The 25,178-nt window shown below is 36.9% G+C and overlaps 1 protein-coding gene across 1 annotated transcript; it reads right to left on the bottom strand.

The window, feature by feature from the left end:
* Positions 1–1,634: 1,634 nt before the first annotated feature.
* On the bottom strand, positions 1,635–16,018 carry LOC140830883 (protein VACUOLELESS1). The gene is made up of 15 exons (XM_073194423.1): positions 15,066–16,018; positions 14,223–14,513; positions 12,374–12,513; positions 10,876–10,981; positions 10,705–10,797; positions 6,892–6,981; positions 6,049–6,162; positions 5,598–5,705; positions 5,443–5,516; positions 5,287–5,341; positions 4,932–5,113; positions 3,362–3,491; positions 3,103–3,205; positions 2,513–2,610; positions 1,635–2,400 (listed from the first exon to the last, which is right to left on the bottom strand). Exons 1-15 carry the CDS (start codon positions 15,840–15,842, stop codon positions 2,236–2,238), a joined length of 2,526 nt encoding a protein of 841 aa, XP_073050524.1. The 5' UTR covers positions 15,843–16,018; the 3' UTR covers positions 1,635–2,235.
* Between the last annotated feature and the right edge of the window lie 9,160 nt (positions 16,019–25,178).

The raw sequence follows: 25,178 nt of genomic DNA, 5'->3' as shown, positions 1-25,178 counted from the left end.
TAAAATTTGGGAAAATAATATTCAAGTTTGAAATTAATTCGGGATTAAAACGCACTACGAATTAATAATTACGAAATAAATAAAAAAAGCCATGAATTTAAACTAAATAAAAATATCAAAAATTTTATTTAAACTTAAATAATTATTTGGGATGGTCTAGTGTCAACGAAGTAAGAAAAAGTCAAAATCGTGAAATTTTACGTCTTGGGGTAAAACAATCATTTTACACCTGAAAAATAATAAACGACATGACAGCGCCTGGAATGCTGTAAAATATGTTAATATGATTATATTAAATTTTTATGAAATTTTATGATGAAAGATTAACACTAAAAGATATATTGCATGCTTGGTTTAAAAGAAAATTATTTATGTATGCTTTAATTTTATATAGTGATGAAAATATGAAATGTTGAAGGAAGTGAAGTAATTGTGACTAATACCATGATACGATGATATGTAAGGCCAAAGCTTAGCTGACGCGTGATAGCATCGCTGATATCCTCACCGCACAGTACTGTGGTAATACGTAGATGGATCCATCGACATTCAGCTAATACGAAAGTCACAATTAACGATCTGAATTCAACGAAAAGGAAAACATATACGTATATGATGAAACGGAATATGTTTATGATTAAAGAAAAATATTTATGTTTATGCATCTTCATGAAATGTTATCTTACGTAAAAATATTTTCATTGTTGCATGTGATTGTATACGTATTACTCGTTATTATGGTTGTAGGTTGCTGAGTCAATAGAATCACTAGGTGTGATCGATACAGGTGAGCATGAGGTTGATGTTGTTGGGGGCTTGAGAGTTGATCTTATTGGACTGAAGGTGCACATAACCCGAGGACCAGCAATAGTTTTCCGCATTTATGATTTAAAGTTAAAGTTAAAGATTTTTACGACTATCATGATTGATTTTGAGTGGTTTTTGAGAGAATGTTAGTGTTAGTATATTTTTGAAATATTGATAGTTTAGGTTGGTTGACGATATACGATTTTACGCTTTGAATTAAATTCTTTTGAATTTTCAATTAATAGTTGGTTGTTTTATTTTTAAAATGATGTAAAGTTATTATATATATATATATATATATATAGACACACAAGGGTATTCGGCCGAAATATGTTAGAAATTTTAAAAAAAATTAATACTTTTTAAGAAAAACAAGGATTGGACATTTCATTTCCGACCTCTAAAATATATCAATTCTCTGCTTAATGTACCCATATTTTAATCCAAAATATAGTGTAGTTTGACAAAAACTCAAAATTAATTTTTAATTTAAAAAAATAGTCAAATTATATAAAATTCAATGTAATTTCAAACTACGTTACATTTAAAATGAGTCAATATATGTTACCCTTTTAAAGGAATTATATTGAGAAAAATAGAGAATCCACACTCCTCGATATCAACAAATTTAGTGTCCACCGTTGTTTCATCCCTATTCTTAAGCCAACTTCGTACCGGTGTTATACTATGCTATCACTGCTCTCTTTTTAAAAGTATCCAAAATACTTTCTTTGAATTTTCCACAATACGCAAATTACTATATCAAATCCTTCATTCAACAAAACAATTGTAAACATTTAGAACTGTATATTAAATAAATTTTCAAAGAACATGAAAATAGTTTTACATTTATCACAATTACATCAATTAACTACCAATATAAAATATCCAAAAGATGAAAATTTCGAGTTGGATTAAAGCTCATCAGAAAGCCCGAACATGAAAGCTCAACTAGCAAAATCTTAAGCTTGATCCTCCTCATGTAGTCAAGTCAGGTCGACGGGCACATTTGCCGGCTAACGCATTTGAACGAACCTCTCAGACATTTTATAAATTACTATTGCGTTTCAAAAGAGAACCAAAGCAAAGCCTAGCAGATGCAAGTCAAACTACCTCTCAGATAAATTAGTACTTATGGTGCCATCAAGAAAGAACCATGATACAAGAGAAATGGAAAAAATTCAGGGCCAAGCATACATACAACACAACCAATTCAGAAGATTAAAAGACCAACTGCTCCCCGTGTAAGGATGCAATCAACCAGAAAATAAAGACAGAGATGAAGGCTAATAGCCGAAGGCTGGCTTCCACAAATCATGTTACCTCACACGAGAACTAACTGCCTGAGTCCCACTAATTATTCTTGCATTCTTGAGCACAACACCAACAAATACAATAATAATCATCGCACGATGGATAAAGCAAATATTAGGAGATGCTTTGGAAGGATAACCGGTCTCTCAGAGTATCAAAAATTGAGGAAGCGGCGGTATTTTGAGAAAAAGTAAGTTTCAAACGGCCCAGCAGTTCGCTATCCTTTGTCTGGGATGCGGCATCTGCAGCTTCCTTGGCCATCCCAATTCTAGCATAAGCCTGTTCAGTATTTACAGAAAATTTAGGAATTTAAACAAGAATAAAACATTCTTTGCTCGCAGAAGATATGAAAGATGTATAAATCCAGCTATCAAAAAATTGGCTATTTTACCTCGGCTTTCTCTCTGGGATCAGCAAGTTTTGGAATATATTTAAGAGCTTCAGCTTTCTCACCTGCATCAATACATGCCTCCACAAACGGCCGGTAACCTAAAGGTGACAATATAATAGGCAAAAAGATGGAAAAAGATAAAACAATGAAATAATGGTCTCTCCACGGACTGCCAAAAGTATCTTATGCCCCTGTTTAGTATAATTATCGTCTGTTCTTTCACACATTGGAAAAATAAATGTAGGAAGGAAAATAACCACAAAACTGCAAATTAAACGATGACCAGACAAGTTGAACTTCAGAGGGCATCTCTCATGGTTTTAAGGCATAGTGAGTAAAAATTTCATATGTGAACAGAGAGACATGGTTTACACGCAAACCCAAATTAAAAGGTAAAAATGAGAGTCGAGGGAAATATAATGGAAACTGTACTCGGCGATATGTCTACATCTACCTACCTCATAGGAACGCTTGGATCAGAAAAGTAAGTTTAAACAAATCAAAGTTTCATGTAGGCGCAACTGAAACAAGTTATTGGAAACAACCAAGTACACAGAAACTTGCCCAAAAAATATTGAATATAGACTAACCAATAGGTGGCCTTTTCTCTTTTGAAAATTTTTCAAGTGCCTCCCAATCACGGATTGTTGCCAAAGCAAAAACTTTAAGCCAATACCACCTCTTCTCTGAAACCTGTGTCACATTCACAATAATTTTAAAAGTGATCGTCAAAAAATGAAAATAACATAAAATCATTGTATGCAAAAAAGTTAAAGAATGGTTCGGGGTAATGCCCTTCTTATGTACTTGTGAATATCTATTAAGAGAAATGACTGAAATTTTATGTACCTTAAATTCAGTTTTAACTTTCATGGCAGCCCGATGATTTCCCAGGACAATACAAGTGCGAATCGTGTCACTGATACTTGAATCCACAAAAATTGCCTGTTTAGTAGTCACCTCTAATTCATGTTGAATCCTGCAATTGATTGCAAAGGGTCAGAATAGCAGCTAAATGAGATCGCTAGATGCATATTTTATGATAACGCATATGATGTACAAATAAAGAGAACCATGACAATGGGATGCTAGGGGAGGGAGGGAGGAGCAGAGGGTCAAAAGGGAAGAAGAAACGAGACAGAGACCTCATTCTCGAAACACTTTCTCAGTAAAAAAACAAGAGAAAAACAATAAAGTATCCAGATTCATATGAAAATGTGATTGAAATAAGCATATGCTACTGTCTAGTAAGAAGTAGAATTGGGATGAACAGATGGTTTCCAGTTTCCAAAAATGACTGATGCAAAGTCTACAAAATGGTAGTAGATTATTTTTATCCTTCGCATATAATATTTCAGTCATCAGCATAATATTCTTAGAAATGGCAATGGATCCAGGTCCCCATTCTATTTGGGGTGGATTGGGTAATTTAAACGGGTATCAGGTCATATAATAGGTATAAATTTTCTACGAAGACAGGTTTGGATCGAATAGCACGTCATATACGACTCCACCCGTACCCATCATGTTTAACAATTATATTATATTATATTATAAAACAAATATATTAAGTATGTATAGGTAAAAAAATTATACTAACCGTTCTACTTTTATGAAAATATATCAAACTATATCATTTTAAAAAATTACATAAATATTTTATCTATTTTTTCTAAAAAAATGATTTATTTGTAGGTAACTATTTATAAAATGTTATATTTAATGAGAAAGAAGAATCCTACAAAAAATATCCTGGTCAAACAAAAGCTACTAGCTAATTAATTTGACTATATCAGTTTTATTCTAAAAAACCTATAATTCAAACTTGATCTAATTTTTTTTGTCATAAATATATTGGTTAAAAATAAAAAATTATCAAAAACTATTGTAAACATAATCGACAGATCTAACGAGTCAAACCATAAACTTCAAGTACGGATCATGGCGATGTCCGGGTTTAGATTTAAACGGATCCGACGAGTACGAGTCCTTCGTTTAATGGGTCAAGTCTTTAAACGGATCCGACAAGTATGGGTCTTTCATAATTTTTAGTGGGTCAGTTCTCGGATGCTCGAGCCAAACCCGACCCATGTCCATCCCCATGAGTTCTATATACAAAATAGGTTCCATAACTAGGTTACTAGAGTACCAAGCTTTTAGACGTTCATGAAATAGAACATGACATTTACATTTAACGAGGAAAAATGACACCAGGGAAGAAGTAATTTCAATTACTAAAGCAATCATTAAGAGAATTACAACAAGGGACTTATTTAGTACTTAAATGAATGATTTTCAAAAATGAATTAATTTGTGAAAAGGATTAAAAAGATCTAGAAGATCCGAGGAGGTAATAGCAGGAGCTAACAGACCATTAATCGTATATTCAATGCTAATAAGTAACAGATAAAATGATTACCTCAACAATTTTGCATGTTCCTCTGCTGCCTTAGACTCAAATGTATGTTCTTTTGTTTCTGCAAAAAGATTTTGGGCTTTTTCAATTAATTTAATACGTGGACCATGAAGAGGGGATCCCTTGCTTGCCATTGGATTCTTTACTAGTTCCCAAGACTCTTTCCACAATAGAAAAGCTACATCCTGCAAAGTCAAAAAATCTTTTCTATAAGAGTGGTGAGAGATGAGAATTTTGAGCATATTAATTTACTGGTTGTTAATTCATTCAAGTATTATCACATTAATATATTTGGAGTAGACATTACAAATAACTAAGACAGGATGAGACCATACGACACAAGTCAATTTGAATTTACCTGGAGTTGCCCGGTGGAAAGAAAGAAGTCCTTCAAAAATTCGTGCTTGTAAAACCTGGAAAAAGTTGAGTTAGAAAACATATGCTGCATTATCAAAGGTTGTTACAAAATAACCCTGTATTCGAGGTTTCTTTGGCAAATGAGCAGTATTCCTACCGTGCATAAGTCACGAACAAATCACGTGCAAGTGGTCTGGCTTGTATTGTTCCAAAAAACTCTAGGGGTAGTTTCTGCAAAATCGTAAGTGTTCATCAATTAACTATCCTCAAGACTGAAGAGACTGCAATCTTGTAGATTTCATCATCACAAACCTTCTGCCACATATGAAACAGGACAAGATAAACAAGATCAGTATCACCACTTTCAGTAGCCTTCATGAGTGCATTATCTTCTTCTCCAATGCTGAGCAACAGAGGAATCTGAAGAGAGAACATTATTAGTTGTACAAAATTATCCTAAAAAGAGGAAAACTTATACTACTTCAATTTAAAATGACATCACTAAAGGAATGGAAATCTATCTTAAAACTAAAAAAAAAAAAAAACAAAGAATCTAGTTCTTTATTTAACCCATTTTTCCATAGCCTTTCATCACTCAAAGTTAACTGATTTTAATATTAAAATTTCAATCAACTTGTAGCTACTCCTCAAAATTAGTTTTTATTTACTTCTCTGGTAAAGATGTAACACGGAGCACAAATTGCGATTCACTGTCATGAAATGATAAAAACACCTTGAATGGGGTGAACAAACACAATGATACCTGTTTGGATGAATGAGGCTCATCTTCAACTAGCATAGCAGCTAACTTTCTACGACCACTTTTGTCAGCGTGTGCAGCAACAGCTGCATATGATATGCCTTTGCATATTTTGAGCTGAAAAATTCCACAACTAATATCTCAGGCATGGAGTTATTTATGCAACGGGAGCAAGTAGAAGAGTTTAACTAAGGAATTTATCTATTTACTGGAAACTTTTAATCAAACAAACCACAAATGTCATTAGAAATCTAGACTATAACTAAATGATTATCTTATTAAACTTGGCTGTTACAGATGGGTTCCGTTCTTTGGCAGTCAGATGAAAGACTAAATGTAAATTACATTTTGTTTGGCACTGGTTCGGAGTCATTTGAATACAGAGTCCAGCTCAAAACCCAAAATAAACATTCTCCGAGGGCTGGGGGGAACTAAAAATTCTGACCACTAATTTGAGTCGGTTAAATAAATAATTTTTTTTACCACTCCATTAGAAGACTGACATCTAGAGAGACCAGGGGGATTACAATTTGTGTCATCTACAAGAACGAAAAGTCATTTGACACTGGGAAGTCGAAAACTGCAATGGAATGGGTTTAAAAGTGGCAAGATATTCAAGGGTTAACAAAAAAATTCACAAGACAGAGTCACACCATGGTTCATGTCTAGAGAGTTATGAAGTAAAATGAATTCTAACAGTATAACCTCTCAAGTGACTCAAAAACGATGTCTAACAACAATCACCACTGGAAAAAAATCAAAAGTAACAGAACTTACATGATCACCTGGAATTGAGAAGGTTTGTACTATGCACAAACCCCTTACAAGAGATCCATTAAAACTAACCTTGTTAAGTAACATTTGTAGGAGACTTGCATCAGATATCGCTAAAGATGCTGTTATCTTTGTACAGGCCCAATGCATCACTACGACTTCCTACACAGAGCCAGAATAATAGAATGACTTCGTGCAAAAACAATGGCGGTACCAATAAAATCAAGCAAAAAAGTAAATGCATCTCCCCCCAGCTGTTTCTTTATACACATAGAAGTTACAGGAACTGCATTTCATCTTCATGGAAAAGAATCTAATCTCGTTTCCTTCAAGATTATTATATTGTTGGAAGGGAACAGAACAATCTAGCAGTAAATAGAAGTAACATAAAGAACTGCATCTCATTTTTGTTGAGAATAGACATCTTCCTTCACTATTATTCCACATCTTCACATCTTCTCTATAATACATCACTCTTAGCACTACAATTGCCATGAATCAATAAAGAAAGTTAAGCTACTTTCAGCAGAAGCATCCAGTTGATAATGGCAGCACATCGCATAACAGCAATTCAAAAAAGCTTTTTCGAATGAATAAGAACAATATAAGAAGCAAATTTATGGGGAAAAGTAGAGCATCATGGACTTCATAATTGAAAAGGAAAATAGACTTCGTCTTCTAGTATACATGGGCATGGGTAACATGCATTGTGAAAACAACATGTACGTAACCCAAAAAGGAGATATCTAGCAAAAGAAGATCCTTGATATCCAGGGCATCATAAAAAAAATTACTAGTTGCAGTCTACTGGCTGCATTCATAACCCAAGTTGCATTCTTTCTAGCATTATTGGAATTTACACAACGGTGACTTGAAAAGACGGAGAATTAATCAATAATTAACTGTCATTTCCCCCATTACACGACTTTCTTTGTGTCTACGTTCGTTGTTATAGCCATTTACTGAACAACGTTTTACCCGTTTCCTAACAAGAGTCAAGAAAGCAAGAAGTACATGTCAGTACCTTTCCTTTTGTAGGAAACAAAATTTATCAATAAATGAATAGAAATGTATAATTGGAGAATAGAGCATCCTTCAGATACATATTTCAGACTATAGGTTGAATTGAGTGAAACACAGTTAAATTTTCATGGTCCCAACTTCTGGATCTCTTCATGGGGTAATGTGCGGCTGAATTGAACTGTTTTCTTTGTTTTTATGTCCCAGGGAGACCTATGGTGTCATTAGGGCCGAGGCTCGAATTAATGAGAGATCCTCAGATCTCTTTAACCAGTTAGTTGGAAGAAAATATTATGCAGCTTTTATTCATATTAATTCTGCTCTATAAAGTATAAATATTAGAGCGTACGAAATTAATATGAAATTGAACCCCTGAGAATCATAGGATAATCCCAAATTTCTACGAAATTTATTGAACCCCTGAGAATCATAGGGATTTGGATAATCCCAAATTTCTTTTCATCTGCAAGGAAAACCATGATTCCCCTATCTAATTAGTTTTTGTCAGAATTTTCCATAACATCTTTGCCTCCTTAATGGTCGTGCTAGTCCGCAAACATGAATAACTGGTGATGTTATGGCCATGGGGCTGCATCCTCATTTTCCTTGCTCGTCGTTTCTTCAATGCCTTCAAGCCAAAATAGTTACTTCCTATAGTGTAGACCTCATCACAATAGTACCAAGCCCCTTTTCCTTCTTTCTTCCCTTTCCTCACCGTGGTGGCTATAGAGGGTCAATTATTTATTTCATCATGCCTTGTTCCCCCCATTCTCCTCTCATAGAGCCTTGCAAGGCTTATGACGTTGATCAGGTCCTAGAGGTTTTGCATCTCAATTTCAACTGCAATCTTTTCTTGTAAGTAGCTGAGAAAGATCTGACTTCTCACCAGCTCTCTACAAGCGAGCTGTTTGAATTAGGGTTGATATTCCTCCACTGTTCCTGTTTGGCGAAGTTTTAATAATTCTCCCAATTTCTAGCTGCAGATAAAGGGGCTGAAGGCGAAGATTACAATGGGACTTGAATTCTACCCATTGTAAGTCCGGTCGATCTTGTTCTAATTTTAAGAACCACAACAGAGTTTTGCCTTCCAAGTGAAAAGAAGCTAATTCCACCTTTTCATTCTCGGATGTACGTTGGTGTCGAAAGTTTTCACAGATTGATCCACCTTTACGGGCCAATTTGGCCACCATACCTCGAGCAGTCCAACTTTGAATATCGAGGAACATGCTTGAGAATTTCTCCTTCTTCAGGTTCCTATTCCTCGCACTGGATCCTTGTGAGCCCCTGTTGCTGCTCTTTCTATTTTGTCTTCCCATGTTTTAGATCGTATGGCTGACATGCTAAGCGAGAGTCCCTACAGTTGAGAAGCCATTTCGCACATTCTTTGTTCTCTAGTGAGTTTATCTTCCTGATACATGGTCAATCGTTATAGACCCAACTTCTGGATAAAAGGTCTTAGGGTAATGTGAAGCTATGTTCCCTCTCTTGGAGACCCATGTTGTCGTTAGGTCTGGAGACTCGATCGAATTATCGAGAGAAAATCAGATCTCTTTGACTACTTAGAAGGAAGAAATATTTTCCCCTTTTATTTTCTTTTTAATTCTGCCCTAAAAATGATAGAGCTTACAAGATTATATTTAAATCCCTAGGAATCCTACAGATTTGGTAAATTCCAAATCGTTTTTTCATTAAACAAAAGATAATTCAGAATCCTTTAATAAAGAAAATAGAGAGGTCAGAATCATAAAATAAGGAAAACCATGATTCCCCTGTCCAATCAATATTTTGCTAGAATTTTCCATAACAGATTAACATTCAATCAAAATTTCTCCACTCGTAATCACAAGATAAATGGAGTCAAAAGTAGAGACAACACTTAGCCACAACTCTAAGACACAGTCCTTGCAACTTGGATGAAAATACTGCAATGAACTGATCGATGTTCTCAACAACACACAAGCCTTTATCCCACTAAGTGGGGTCAGGTACATGGATCTTCCCACGTTATTGTGCTCTATCTCCTATTATATCTTCATCTATATTTAGATAATGCATATCATTCTTAATCGTTATTATTCAAGTCTTTTTTTGACTCCCTCTTCGTCTATTAATATGGTGCTAGTCATGGTCTCGTATCTCCTAACTGGAGTCTCTATTGGTCGCTTTTGAACGTGTTCATACCATCTCATGTGTGTCTCTATCAATTTTGCATCGATAGATGTACCGCCAACTTTTCCTCTAATATACTCGTTTTTTAGTCAATCTATTAATGTATGTCAACATATCCGCCTTAGCATCAACATGTCTGACTCTATCTTTTGTTCACGTGTCCACTTTACTGCACAACATCCATATGACACAGCAGACGTAACCGCTATTCTATAATTTTTCATTTGAGTTTCAGGGACACCTTATTATCACGCAGAATACCGAATGCTCTTCTCCACTTTGAACATCCTACTTGTATACTATGCAATAAATCTCAATCAATCCCCGTCAATTTTCTATAAAAATGTCATTTTTTTATAAAAATGATCCTAGAGATATTGAAGGTTTGCTAAACTCCAATTTTCTATGTATTATGTCTTTGCTCTAGTAAGTCTAGATTTTTACTCTTCCATGTTCTTATGCTAAGAAAATCTGGTAACTTACAGAAGCAAAATTGCCCGACTTGTAGCTTTGTTTGGCTGAAAGTAATGTGCATCAACGTCTCTGAACGAAGAAATATCATCGATACATAAAGTCAGGAAAAGAAATTACTATATCCTAAGACCTTTCTTCCAGATAAATGAGGAACAACCATGAACAGATCAGGAATCTTATACTTCTTATATAAAAGAAAGAAATGTCAAAAGACCAACTTACTTGATTCATGCCAAGGTATGCTGATATACGCAAAGCTAGAAGATGTTTATGAGCATTAATCAGACGGTTAATCAGAATGTTTGGTGTAAGCAGCTGCAAAAAATGGAGAGCAATCTCAACATGGTAATCAGTGCTTGAAACTTAAAAAATAAAGAGGACAGAAGTTAAGACCTTGTATTGCTGAATACTAAGAGGAATACCGATCTCAACATGGCGCACAGCATTTAATACTCGTAGCATTTTACTAGTCTCTTGAATTCGGTCATGTTGAAAATGGCTGTCAAAGCCAACTGGATATCATTACCAGGAAAAATCAGAAAACAATATTCTTTTGAGAAGAATCAAAATTTATTAAACTGCAGAACTGGAGAAGTCGAAGCGATTTTACAAGAAAGAAAATCATATGAGAACAAGTTGAATTTCATGTGCAGAAGAAATGCTGCAGCAACCCATGTTCCAAGAGATGATCAGGCCTCTTGGCGGTTAAGTTACTCATCCTTTCACTCATTTGCAATTTATTAGTACAGGAAGATAAGCAAATTGATTACAAAGAATCTCATCAACCATAATCTAATACTTGGAGTATCGCAACTGGATAAATCGATCCATAAAAATTGTTATCTTGCACATAATGTAATTCAGTAAACATACGCTTCATCATGTTACAACTGCTGGTGAACTTATAAAAGAGCTTGTTGCTCTTACAGTACTTCAGATTGAAAAATATTAGTATCTGAAGTTTCAATAGCCACGAAAATTAAAAGCATAAAATTCATGGGATCGTAAGCTTTCCATTTCAAAATGTTTTCCTTAAAGAGGTCACGGTGGAGAAGCCACAGAAATGAACACAGATCACCAACCATAGCATTTAAATAATTCAACTGCTAAATTTATGGACAACCATACAATTCTGAGATTCACAAGGTTTAGCAAATCCCAGTAATTTTGATCCCATCTGAAATAGAAAAAATACACTATACGGTTAAAATGAACCCGACTGATTCAGCTTTTACCTAAACATCGCATAGTAGATGATAAAATTTGAAAAACCATTAGTCACAATAAGATTAAAATGCTAATGAAAATTGTTTATCAAAGATCATCAAGAGCTTATAATCCCAGTTTAAGACGGTGATTTGATTTTACTATGCCTCCAGTAACAACACAAATGCTGCAACTGTACTACGGTGATTATTAGTTCAATGACCTTACATAAATTCGAATTTTAAAAAACCACCGACATTTATTAAAGGATAATTGTGCAATGTGTTGCATTATGTGTTTTTAGTCAACGAGGTTCATGGTTTATATAAATGTAGAGAGAATGTCATAAATTTAAAGGACCATTCTCCAATTACGTAAATAAAAAGGCAACGGTTCTATCTCAATATCAAGATAGAATGGTAAGAGAGCTCTAGCCTTTCTATTTGTGGATGAAGGACAATATCGCCTTTTTACTAGTCAAAATTTAACAAATCTCCAGTCTATTAAACATGCCTCCCACAACATTTAAACTGCACTATATTCATTTGGTAACAATGAAATGCCATTAAACTGTTATTCACCAAAAAATGTTGCGCCCTACTCCAGTATGTGACCTTGTATTTCGGCATGATATGATTCAATACTTCATGCTGACCACCTCAATCAAAGAATATAATATACAAACCTGCAAAAAGCTTGCCCATAGCTTGCAGCTCTCAGTAGCGTTCGCTGTTGAGAAATATCAAATTCATAACCAGCAGCATCGACACAAGCCTCAACAGCTTCTGGCAGAGAAGAGCGGATCAATCTTAAATTTTCATCAGCCTGCCATATTATGGAACGTCAGTATTCTCATATTAACATTAAATTCAAAAACCTTTTGTCAATTTATTTCATTAACTTTTTTTCCAGTCACTATTGTAGATAAAATCAATCAAGAATATTTTATGATTTAGTAATAAATTTGATGATAATTTTGTGATTTGATTATAACTGATAGGATAATTTAAATCTTTTAAAAGAGTTAGGCTAATATTTTTTTCTCTGATTTTTTGGAAGAAGTAGCATCACTTGTGGCCTATATAACGTGTACTATACTCATGGAATTAGTAGAGAAGTCATTTTTCTCATATCTTTATTTTTATAGCTATCAATTCCTTACACCTACTAGCTCAACATTCAATTACTTCTAAGTTTAATGCCTATAATCATCCAGAAATTTCTTTTTTTTATACAAGAAACGTTTTTTATTAATGATATGATAAGAACTAAGTACATCAGTGGACTCATCTAGAAATTTCAAGATGATAAGGCTCATTCTCGAGGATTTCAAAAATATTTCATTGACAGAACTCCCAAGGAAAAAGGTTATGTAGATGGAATGAATAGTGCACATAAAAGCTGTCAACCATGTCTGTAAGTCAGCAGTGCATGAAGGATGATGAAGCCAATTAAAGCTATGGTCAATGCATTGAACATGAGTAAACATCAAAAGTTAATATATAAAGTAAATACACTGCATAATGGATCTTCAGGGTGTTATAGGATAGTATCTCCAGACCCATAGCTTTCATTACCTTGAATTAGGGACAAACTGCACAAATATATTCAATGAAAAGCGATGAAAGAACAGAATACCATGTTGCATTACATGTCTTCTGCTTTTCACAAAAACCATGAGTAAATGTTCTAATTAATAAATTTCAAAAGAAATATGCATCTCCACATCAGGGTTACACACATCGTGGCGGTGTTTATAAGCTACGGTTAGGTCCCAAAAATTCGTTTCACTGACCATGCAAAATAAGGTGAAATTGGAAGGTAGATAATGCATACCATGTGATACTGAACAAATAACAGATGCAACAGGACTACAGGTAAAGAAGATGTGGATTCCAGACCATAATATCAGGACAACATGATAACATGTATCCATAGTTGTCAAGGGCGCAAGGCGCACCGAGGCGCACAAGGGCTCTGGAGCCTGAGGCGCAAGGCGCAAGGCGAGGCGCGCGCCTTACCGAAGCAAGGCGTACTTTTTTTATGTTTAAAAAAAATATATTTAGCTTATAATAATATATTAAAATATGAAATAATTAAGTTACAATGTCACACAAAACAACAAATAATTAATAAGTTCATAACAATAAGTAACACAATTAAAATTCTTCAATCATCCTGAGAAGTTACGTTTGGGGTTGGTTTGGGCTCTTACATTTTAAGTTACTATTAAAAAAAAACTGAGAAGTTGCATTTTCAAAATGCAACTTCTCTGTTATTGAATTTGTTTTTTTAAAAAAAGCAACTCAGGCGTGCCTAAGGCGCGCCCGAGAGCCTTTCCAAGGCGAGCCCAGGCGCGCGCCTGGGCGAGCCTTTGTGAATCGTTGCGCCTGGGGCTGCCCCAGGCGCAATGCCCACGCCTGGTGGCGCCTCTCGCCTCAAGGCGAGAGGCGCTCGCCTTTGACAACTATGCATGTATCCAAATGACGCCAGGAGAAATAAAATTTTAAAGTACATGATTAGAGGAAGACTACCTTGGCACTTCTCCGGTCAAAATGATCCAGAGCATCATATAACAAAGCAGAGGGTAAGGTGCTCCCAATCTGAAAAATAGACACCGTAGAGTCTGGGACTCGATGCAGAAACTCCATACTAGTATTAGAAAGTATTCGCACACCATCACATTCTGGGATCAAAATTATTGGCTCATCGTAGATGTAGCGGACTGGATCGCCATAAGGGCCCACCATCAATAACATGTCATCCCAGCAAAGTAAGACACTGTCCATTCCGCACCAAGCTAGTTGGTCAGGAGGAAGCGCTGACTATGCACATAATAAAAAAAAATTAGATGACAAATCATGCAATTTAAAGTGTCCCAAGAAGAGCTACAAGATGCAAAGGAGTATGACTTATGCAAGATATAATCTTTTTCGGTGTGACTTAATTTTTCTCTTATGTTCCTCTCTAAAAAGAAGTAACTTGTGTTCATCGATCAGGCAGGAAAAAGGAACTCTATTTCACATGGAGATGAAATCTCATAGTCAAAGGCTGAGTAAATGGAATACAATTGTGTTACTTTAACATGAAGCTGCTCTCGAGAGAAGGTGATTAGGAGTAGTTCCAGAGTGTATGATTCAACTGCTAACACAGAGATCAATAAATATCCTAAGGTGGAAAAGCAATGCAGAATCAGCTCATTCATTTAGATAACTATGTAAACGATATCATCAGCATACAAGAAAAAGGATAATATACAGTTGCAACTCAAAGGGTGTATCAAATCATTTCAACACCATTATCTATCAAGCAGAGAATGGATTTAAATAGCAGCTTACAGAATCCAAATAGACAATTGAGTAGTTGCAAGCCTTTACCTCACAAGCGTATTCAATAATAACATTAGAAAAATCAGAGGACATGACCAGAAGCCTTCCATCATGCGTGAACGATGCAACGAACTCCCCTTTTCTGGAGACCACCATCTTCTGCAATGGCCCCACTCCTGCTCCCAATTCCTGCACTCCATCCTCTTCCACGGACAGCACGTGATCCCCAACTCCCAACAACACCTCCACATCACCTGAATTTCTATACTGCGGCTCGATTACAGCCATGCAAAGCGGCATCTCCTCCAAACCACAATCTGCCATTTTAACCACAGTAGTTGGAGTCTTAAACTCCGGCACTGCAAAAATCTCGAATGCCTCATTAATGCACACCACGCCGTTTCCCCAAAACACGCAATCAACGACGCTGTTGTCGAAACACTCCTTTCCTAATGAGGAAGTACTGAGTAACTCCGCGTGGATGTTGTATGAGTAAACGGTGCCGTTTTGCGTGATGCAAATCAGGGTTAGGTCATCGGTCCAGGACATTCCGATAAGACGACCGCCCGGGTTTTTCCAGATGGCCTCCGAGATGAGAATGCCCGAAGAGGTATAGATGCGGAGCTTTCGTTGGGCGGACTCTGCGTAGAGCTGCACGATCTTGGTGTCGTCTCGGATGGCCGCGATCGGGCCGCCGAAAGGAGCACAGGCGATTTTATTGCGCGTGAGGTCAACATGCCTCCATTGCATCTGGTAGAGCTCCGGCTTGCGATAGTACCGGTTGTAGAGAAGCTGCCACTCCGCCGCCAACGCGACGCCGACCATAATGAAAAGATTATTCCTCGAAGAATCAAATCAAATCAATGGATCTCCAAATAAGAATCATGCCATAAATATTTCGATTGGTTCAAAAATGAAGGAGTTTAAAAGCTAGAATAAAATGGAGTTCAGAAGAAACGAGAAAGGAAAGAGAGAGACAAGAGTGGGAGGCAATTATTGGGCTAAATTTGGTTGTTAAAAAATAAACAAAAATTGGGTAAATTGTCATACACGGTACCAGGTAGAAGGGGTTTTTTTAAAAATAATTCAATTTCTAAAATTAATTTCAAAAGTAATTTAAAAAAAAAGTTTGCAAAAATAGTTTAATCCGTGTTTATGATGCAGCTTGCGACAGAATTTAATGACGGTTTTTATACCACAACCGTCGCTACAATTGACGTAGCGACGGTTGTTACACACCGTTGCTAAAATTGTATCAGCGACGGATTAAGAACCGTTGCTAAGTTTAGCGACAGATTAAACCGTCGCTAACATCTGTCGCTAATATTTGCTCTTTTCCTTATCATGCGACACTAACAGCATTTACATGTACGTCGTGGATAATCTTGAACTTTCAACGGCTTGTATCTTTGTAGCATGCAATGTGCGCTGTGGAAAAAGAATTTGCGCGCTGCGAAAAACCTTTTTGTTGTAGTGAAGACATTAAAAAAAAAACAGACAAAAATTCATCACGTAATAAGTTTTTTCAGGAACATATACTATTCAACCCGATTTTTCAATGAGTCAGAGATGGCTGATTTTGGTTTGTTTGGCCAGCAGGATTTTCGACCAAGACGGAGTTTGTAGACTATAATTTATAAGTCACCATGATTTTTAAACTCCGTCTTGGTGGAAAATCCTGCTGGCCAAACAAACCAAAATCAGCCATCCCTGACTCACTGAAAAAATCAGGTTGAATAGTAGAGGTTCCTAAAAAAACTTATTACGTGATGAATTTTTGTCTGTTTTTTTTTAATGTCTTCACTACAACAAAAACAGTTTTTCGCAGCGCGCAAATTCTTTTTCCGCAGCGCACATTGCATGCTACAAAGATACAAGCTGTTGAAAGTTCAAGATTATGTGCGGCGTACATGTAAATGCTGTTAGTGTCGCATGATAAGGAAAAGAGCAAATATTAGCGACGGATGTTAGCGACGGTTTAATCTGTCGCTAAACTTAGCAACGGTTCTTAATCCGTCGCTGATTCAATTTTAGCGACGGTTTTTATTACCCGTCGCTAATTCAATTTTAGCGACAATTGTGTTATACTTACCGTCGCTAAATTCCGTCGCAAGCACCATCCATGCTTCCGAAGCACGGACGCTAGTCCACGTGAACAACATCCGCGCTTCGTAAGCGCGGATTAAGCTATTTTTGCAAACATTTTTTTTTTTAAATTACTTTTGAAATTAATTTTAAAAATTGAATTATTTTAAAAAAAAACCCAGGTAGAAGAGTCGAAATAATTTATTTCGAATATATAATATTATTATTGTATAATTCAATGTTTGAAAATGAGATGTTTTTCAAAATAGGTCTGAATAATATATTTGAGATTAAATATTTATAGGATTTATTCAAATACTTTGTAATATTTATAAGAAGAGCTAACTAATGTTAAACATCATGTCAAAGAGAGACATCTTAAAGTCCTAAGATAAATTTATTATTCAAAATAATAGGTTCCTAGAAATAGTCTTGAATTTCTCTAAACTCTTTGGAGATCTTAGATAGATCAATAAAACGGTACATAACTATAACATCAGATATACTATATATCACATAGAATCGAGGAAATCCTTGAAAAAAAAGAATAAATTCTTGAAACATTAAAGAATATTCAAACAAAAATTTAAACTCCAAAACAACAATCAAATTCTAGTATAAGGATCTTGGAAGGAAGGTTATCATCATCTTTTGGTACTGAACCCTTATTACACCAAAAAAGGAAAGTCAATTTAATACAAAAACCTTTAACCGATGAAGAAAAATAATCAATCTGATTAAATCTGTCTCAGAAAAAAATTAAGCTAATGACAACTATAAAAAAGATTGGTTTAGAAGATCTTCAAAACCTTGTACAGTATTTTACGAATTTCAAGGTCATCCTTTTGAAGATGAATACAACAGCAGGCGAACCTCTCTAAATAACTTGGTCATCTTACTTGATAGGATCGGTTAGTAGGTGAAAGAGTGTTTGGCTTTGGCCTGCTTCGAGTGATTTCATGCACGTCCGTGTGCATGGGGCTGGTACCATGGTTAGGTCAGTCTAAGAGGGTTCGATCAAGTCATAGTAGAGGCTGGCCCGGCGTGGTTTAGGCTAGAGTCGAGATATGGGCTTGGCTTGGAGTTAGGGTTTTGTTTTCTTTCTCTCTTTTGGTGCAGAAAATTTCAGCAGCTTGTAGGGGGTTTTTGAGGGTCTTGTACGGTCTGGACATGGTCGTTTTAGGCATGATTAAGTGTCAGTAGGTCATAGTTTAAGATTGTAATGATCTGAATCCTTGTTTTGAATGAAGTATTAATTAAGAGATAATTAATGAGTTTTTAATTAAGTATTATTAAGGAATTGATAATTCGTGATCAAGCTATTGGGATCCAATGAATTTAAAAAGAGATAAACCGTTCTACTTCATGTTTCATTATCTCAAGGAATCCAACTAGACAAATGAGATTATGACATGTGGCAGATTAGATTGATTCGGATTTTCTGAAATAGTCCTGATCCAGCCTATAAATGGAAGCTGAATTCTTTTGTTTCCTTCACCGCATTCTTCAGAGAAAATTCTAGTTATACCTTAGGTTTTCTAGCCAGTTTCTAAAGCACTTTGGTGTCGGGAAGTTTCGGAGCTAGTGTCGACTCGAGGAGGGTCGGTGAACTGAGATCGAGACATCATCAGCGGGCTGACGACGGACACAGGTATAATCTTAAATCCTTAGATAGTTATTTAAGGATCATTAAGGAGAATTTGTAGCATGTTTGAGCTGGTTTGATAGTGATTTCATTATGTTGGTATTGTCTAGGTTCAGAGCTTTTTGTGATTGTTTTAGTGAGGTACATGATGTATTGACTGAGATATCCAAGCGTAGTATACACACTTATATGCTGCATATTTATCTGTTGCATGATACATGTTTTACTGCTTTGGCATATTATGCATGACGTATCATGTTGAGCCTGATATCTTTTGAGATATACCTCGTTTGTTGGGGCCGCTCAGCCTTATTCTGTATTGTGGACGATGGGCATCGAGAGCTACAGTGTCCGACGAGACCCGCGGGCTCTGATGACCTGGACATTGCAGGTCCACGTCTTGATGATGAGTGTGGGAGCTAAAACATGCCTAGGGCAGATCAGAGACTACACACTCAAGCGCCTCTAGACTGAGCATGAGATTCTTGACTTCATCATTGATATCCGAGCATATTGTATTTCGCATGCATCATATCAGTTTGTATACTCGTAAAATCTCGTATTGGGCGATTGTCACTCACGTCCTTGTTTTCATCTTGGGCACCTTTTTCCACGGGGCAGGTCTTAGGTTGGACGGTTCGGACAATCAGGGCAGTGGCTAGAGCAGTTGGGTTTCTGTGGTGATCCATTGGAGATTTTATGTGGTTTATCATTTTCTCGTTCAGAATTTTGTTTTCGTTGTGGTTGTATTAATGTTTAAGACTGCTGATATTGTTCTGTTTTCGTTTGGGTTGTAATATGATTAAGTATTTGGTTTTCGCTGTTTAATTGTTTTTATTAAGTTTAATGTTGCATGTTTATTAGTCTATTTAGTAGTGGATCGGGTAAGGGCTCTACATTTGGTGGTATCAGAGCATGCAAAGATTTTTGAGACATTAGTAATTCTGTTTTGAGGATTTAGAGGTTGATTTTAGTTTTCTTTCAGATGTCAGGAGATGGAAGCATTCACGGAAGTGTGGGACATGGCCGTTATGGAAACGATGAGGCTGGCCGAGAACATCGTCGTAGAGATCGTGACTGAAGGCGTCACCGAGATCATGATGAAAGGAGATGTAGGAACCGTGTAAACATTATGGATTTCATGAAGATTGGACCTCACCATTGACCGGAGATGAGAATGCTGATGTTGCTGAAGCTTGGGTCGATATCATGGAGCAGTGTTTTCGAGTGTTGCACTATGAAGAGGATGAGAAGATGGAAGTAGCCGATTTCATGATCCAAGGAAAAGCTCGGAAATGGTGGAACTTGTTTTTGCCATTCTAGTTCAGCATCATGGGCGGATTCGTTGGGAACATTTCCGTCAGGCCTTCATCAATCATCACTTTCCGCCAGCTCTTCATCAAGCGAAGGAGATGGAACTGTTGACCATTAAGCAAGGAGATTCGAACATTGATGATTACCAAAAGCGTTCTACGGATCTGTTGACGTACGCTCCTCACATCAGTGAGAATTCTGCAGAAAAATATTCTCACTTTTTGAATGGTTTGAACCAGGAGATTTTTTACCGGGTTTCTGTCTGTGACGATCCTACTTCGTACGAAGGAGTAGTGAATTGTTGTCGTCAGACTGATATCATTATTGCTAGGAGAAAGGCTATGCAAGCTAGTAAAAGTTCTAGTTCATTGGGACCAAGGGGTCAGTCTTTCAAGAAGTCTGTATCTTCTTCTTCTTCCAGTTCTGGAGGGGTACACAGCTTTGGCAGGAAAAAGATGCAATGTGGCCACTGCGGAGGCAATCACCAGACGGAGAATTGTCGAAGAGCAATAGGTGCTTTGTTTCAGTTATGGTGGTTTTGGTCACATGAAGAGGGATTGCCCTAATTTTGAGAATCAGAGTGGAGGCGGAGGTTCTATGGCAGGGTCTTACAGTGGAAAACAGTCTGAGGCCACCGTGCAACAGAAAGGTTTTGCTGCTCAAGATTCTCGTCGTGGAAAAATATCACAAGGATCTCAGCAACGCCCACGAGTTTAGGGGCAAGTGTTTGACCTAAACCAAGAACAAGCTGAGGAGCAAAACGAGAGAGTCATTGCAGGTAATTTTCTTTTATGTGATATTCCTGCATATGTATTAATTAACACTGGGGCATCGCATTCATTCATAGCATCAATGTTTGTTAAGAAGCATAAACTACCCTACGTGTCATTAGATCTTTTGGTGTCGGTGTCTACACCGATGGGACAAAAGGTTTTAGCTAAGCGACTTGTAGTAGACTGTTTGTTAGAGTTTGAGGAAAAATACTTGTCTGTCAATTTGATGATACTAGCTTTGGAAGATTTCGATTGTATTATGGGAATCGACCTATTGACTTAAGTATAGAGCGACTGTAGATTGTTATCAATGTCTCGTTCAGTTTCGTCCAGAAGGAGACGAGAATTGGTTCTTCTTCGGTGAGGTGCTCGATTTCCAATGTCAGTAGTGTCTGCTGTAAAGGCACCTCGGGCTTTGGCGAAAGGAGGAGAAGGATACCTCGTTTATGCTCTTGACGTATCGAAGGATGTAATCGACGTGAAGAACATTCCAGTTGTCGATGAATTTCCTGATGTTTTCCCCGATGAAATTCCTGGATTTCCTCCAGAGAGGGAAGTGGAAGCGGAGATAGAGTTGGTACCAGGAACCGCACCTATCTCCAGAGCGCCTTATAGATTGGCACTAACCGAGATGAAAGAGTTGAAACAACAGTTATAAGATCTTCTTGACAAGGAGTACATTAGACCCAGTGTGTCTCCTTGGGGAGCACCAGTGTTGTTTGTTAAAAAGAAAGATGGGTCTATGCGACTTTGCATAGATTATCGACAGTTGAACCGATTACCAGTCAAGAATAAATATCCACTACCACGGATTGATGATTTGTTTGATCAACTGCAAGGGACTTCAATGTACTCGAGTACTCGAAGATCGATTTACGGTCTGGGTATCATCAACTTCGAGTTCATCAACGTGATATCCCTAAGACTGCATTTCGAACAAGGTATGGGCATTACAAGTTTCTAGTGATGCCGTTTGGTTTGACGAATGCTCCAGCAATATTTATGTAACGTACCGTACTTTTCATACTCAAAATTTGCGGAAAAATTTAAAATTTTCTTAAACATAAAATAACATTCAAAGTTTGCAATAAAATATCTCAACCAAGTCCCCCATAAGACATGGTTGTTCAAAATAACTACAATATAATTTGCTCACAAAAGGTTTGCTCAAAGTGTTTCCCTCAAAACATGAAATCAGAGTAAATTAACATTTGCATAAAAACATAAACATTGCGGTCCTCGGGTTAGCCTCCCGCTCAGTCCAAGCCCGCCCCTTGGTCGCCACCTCCTGTCTCCTCACCAACATACTCACCTGCATCGATCAAGCACTACAAGAAAAACAGGCAACGACAACGTATCGTAGCTTTTTAAAAACTGTTGTAACTGAGGGTGTTGTTGAAAGTCTGTTCAACGTAGGTAGAATTTGCGACGGTATTTAAAACCGTCGCTAAATCCATTAGCGACAGTTTTAATCATAACCGTCGCTAAATCCATTAGCGACGGTTTTAATCATAACCGTCGCTAAATTTCGCGACGGTCTACATATAACAACCGTGGCTAAATTTAGCGACGGTTAGCATATGAGCACCGTCGTCGTCCTAACATTTAGCGACGGTTCTTAATCATGAATTCCGTCGCTAATTTGTTTCGAAAAATAAAAAAAATTCTTTTAATAATTTAATAAATCTAAAAAAAACTAACAATCGAAACTATAATCGTGTAAAAGAGAAAAATTTTAATTGTTTTAAATGTAAGAGAAAAAAATTTTAAGTGTTGTGAAGTGATAAAATTGTGTATGAGAAAAATTTTAAGTGTTGTGTGAAGTGATAAAATTGTGTATGAGAGAATTTTAAGTGTTGTGTGAAGTGATAAAAATATGTATGAGAGAAAAATTTTAAGTGTTGTGTGAAGTGATAAAAATGTGTATGAGAAAAAAAAATTTAAGTGTTGTGTGAAGTGATAAAATTGTGTATGAGAGAAAAAGTTTAAGTGTTGTGAAGTAGTGAGAAAAATTTTACGTGTTGAAAAATATTAAATGTTGTGAAGTAGTGAGAAAAAGTTCAAGTGTTGTAAAGAAAATGGAGTGGAATGCGGGTATTTATAGTGAGTTAGCGACGGTTTGTTGTAAAACCGTGGCCAAAATTTAAATTAGCGACGGTTTGGATTTTATCGTCGCGAAATTTAGCGACAGGTTTTGAAATACTGTCGCATGTTTTAATTGGCGACGGTTGGAATTTACACCGTCGCGAAATATTGCGACGGTGTTTGAAAAACTGTTGCTAAATTTAGCGACAGATAGCATTAAACCGTTGCTAATTTTAAGCATGCGACGGTTTGATTTAAAACAGTCGCTACAGTAAGCGACGGTTTATTCAAACCGTCGCTGATCTTCTTTTAACGATGGTTATTTGCACACCGTCGCTAAGTTTAGCGACGGTTGTTTGAAATTCCGTCACTAAATTTGACAACGTCTTCCCCAACCGTTGTTGTTTGTCCAAAAACCACGCTATTCGACAACGGTTTCTTAAAACCGTTGTCTATTTTCCAAAAAAAAAACACGCTAATAGACAACGATTCATAGAACCATTGTCATTGACCCTAAAACCGTTGTCTTTGGCCCCTCAAAGACAACGGTTTTGGCTAAAACCGTTGTTAAAAACTCTAAGACAACGGTTTTGCACAAAAACCGTTGTCGTATGTGTGTTGTTGTATGGCGTTTTTCTTGTAGTGAAGTCTAGTGAGTCTAAAGACTCAACACGTATAAACTGGGAAATAGCGAGTACTACATAATAAAACCGCATGCAACTTTAAAATAGAACATACATACTTGAACTTGAATTTGCATACTAAAACTTGAACATACATACGTACCATAGACGTGCGCCATAACGTGAAAACTTTTCATAAACATACTGCGTACTAGAACATACATAACTTCATCATTTTGCGTAGAGGCATGTTTCAAAGCAAGTGACCCATAACATAATAAATGCCTGATCAGACAAACCACAGTACTGGGCTGACAGGGACGTATCCACTGCCACATACATGAGATCCCCGTTCATAATTTAACGGGCTGGTTGGTCCCCGTTCATAATTTAACGCTTTCCAACCTCGATCTAACCCGTTCACAATTTAACGGACGGATTGGTCACCGTTCATAATTTAACGCTTTCCAATCCTAAATATAATTTGGTCACAAGACATTTAGCATACCTCAAAAACTTAAAATATTTACTTTCACGTCACACATACTTACTTGGTGTTGTGGGAATTGTTGAGCCTCGATCGGGGCCCTTGCTGCACATACTGACCATGATTTAACATGCTTAACTCGCATAACTTAGACGTAAGTAATCATGCTCCCTTACGAGTTCAATCAATTCCTTAGGACGTTCTAAAGTTCCCATGACTCGACCTTGTAAATCATTGTACTAAACCTTGACCTCAAACCTCAAAGCATACCATAATTTTTTTCCCAAAATATGAAGTACACGGACCCCGTGCCCAGGTCCGGCTCTGGGTCCGTGTAGGTACTGTAAAATGCGTGTGTAGAAAAGGGGAGACACGGACCCCGTGCTTTGGTCCGTGTAGGGGTCCGTGTAGACTCTGTAAAATGTGTCGGGCAGAAAGGAAGGGGCACGGACCCCGTGTCAGGGTCCGTCAAAAGGTCCGTGTAGACTCGGTAAACTGAAACTTTGGAAAGAACAAAGGCACGGACCCAGTGCTTGGGTCCGTGTGAGGGTCCGTGTACCTGCTGTGACCGCGAACTTACGAAGGTTTCTGTACATGTTATGCTTTACACTCTAGACTCGCTTACCCGGACTAAGAATCGACACCAGGAGACCATCTTAGGCTACTATGTCCTTTAATCAAGCCTATACTATTGCCCAAAAACACCTACATGTCACAAGCAACCCAATAAACCCGTGAGCTCGACTTTTGACAACAACACGATTTATGCGCCCATTCAATCTCTCAAGTGCCTAACGACACAAAACGAAACCACAATAATCATCTTACCAACATGCTAACCATACCTAAATGCAGCAACGATCGCCTGTCGATCCCCAACGAAGCCTGCAACATATAAACTTCAAGAACACAATTTTCGTACAAGTCGCAGTTTGAGCAGTCCCACGAAAAACGCCATAACTCGCTCAATTTTCACACAAAAATCTCGAATTTTATATCAAATCGAAGGCATCGAAAATTTCTACAATTTTCTAGTTGAAATTTTTCTCAAAATCTCGACTAAATATTCGCAGTTTCAACCAGAACAGTAAAACGTGATTTTTGATCCCTAAAATGGTTTCAAAAGTGATCCCAACACAATTGCTCAAA

Source organism: Primulina eburnea, chromosome 4 (assembly GCF_022965805.1).
Source record: "Primulina eburnea isolate SZY01 chromosome 4, ASM2296580v1, whole genome shotgun sequence".
In the NCBI taxonomy this organism is placed as follows: Eukaryota; Viridiplantae; Streptophyta; class Magnoliopsida; order Lamiales; family Gesneriaceae; genus Primulina; species Primulina eburnea.
Note: the sequence above shows the minus strand (reverse complement) of the source record. Positions and strands in the feature narration are given on the sequence as shown.

Excerpts from the sequence above, each read along its gene's own strand:
- LOC140830883 (XM_073194423.1), bottom strand. The coding sequence starts at position 15,842 with ATGGTCGGCGTCGCGTTGGCGGCGGAGTGGCAGCTTCTCTACAACCGG. Across the intron at positions 10,798-10,875 it reads TTAGTATTCAGCAATACAAG|CTGCTTACACCAAACATTCT; the intron begins GTCTTAACTTCT and ends CATTTTTTGCAG. Across the intron at positions 5,517-5,597 it reads TGTTTCATATGTGGCAGAAG|AAACTACCCCTAGAGTTTTT; the intron begins GTTTGTGATGAT and ends ACGATTTTGCAG.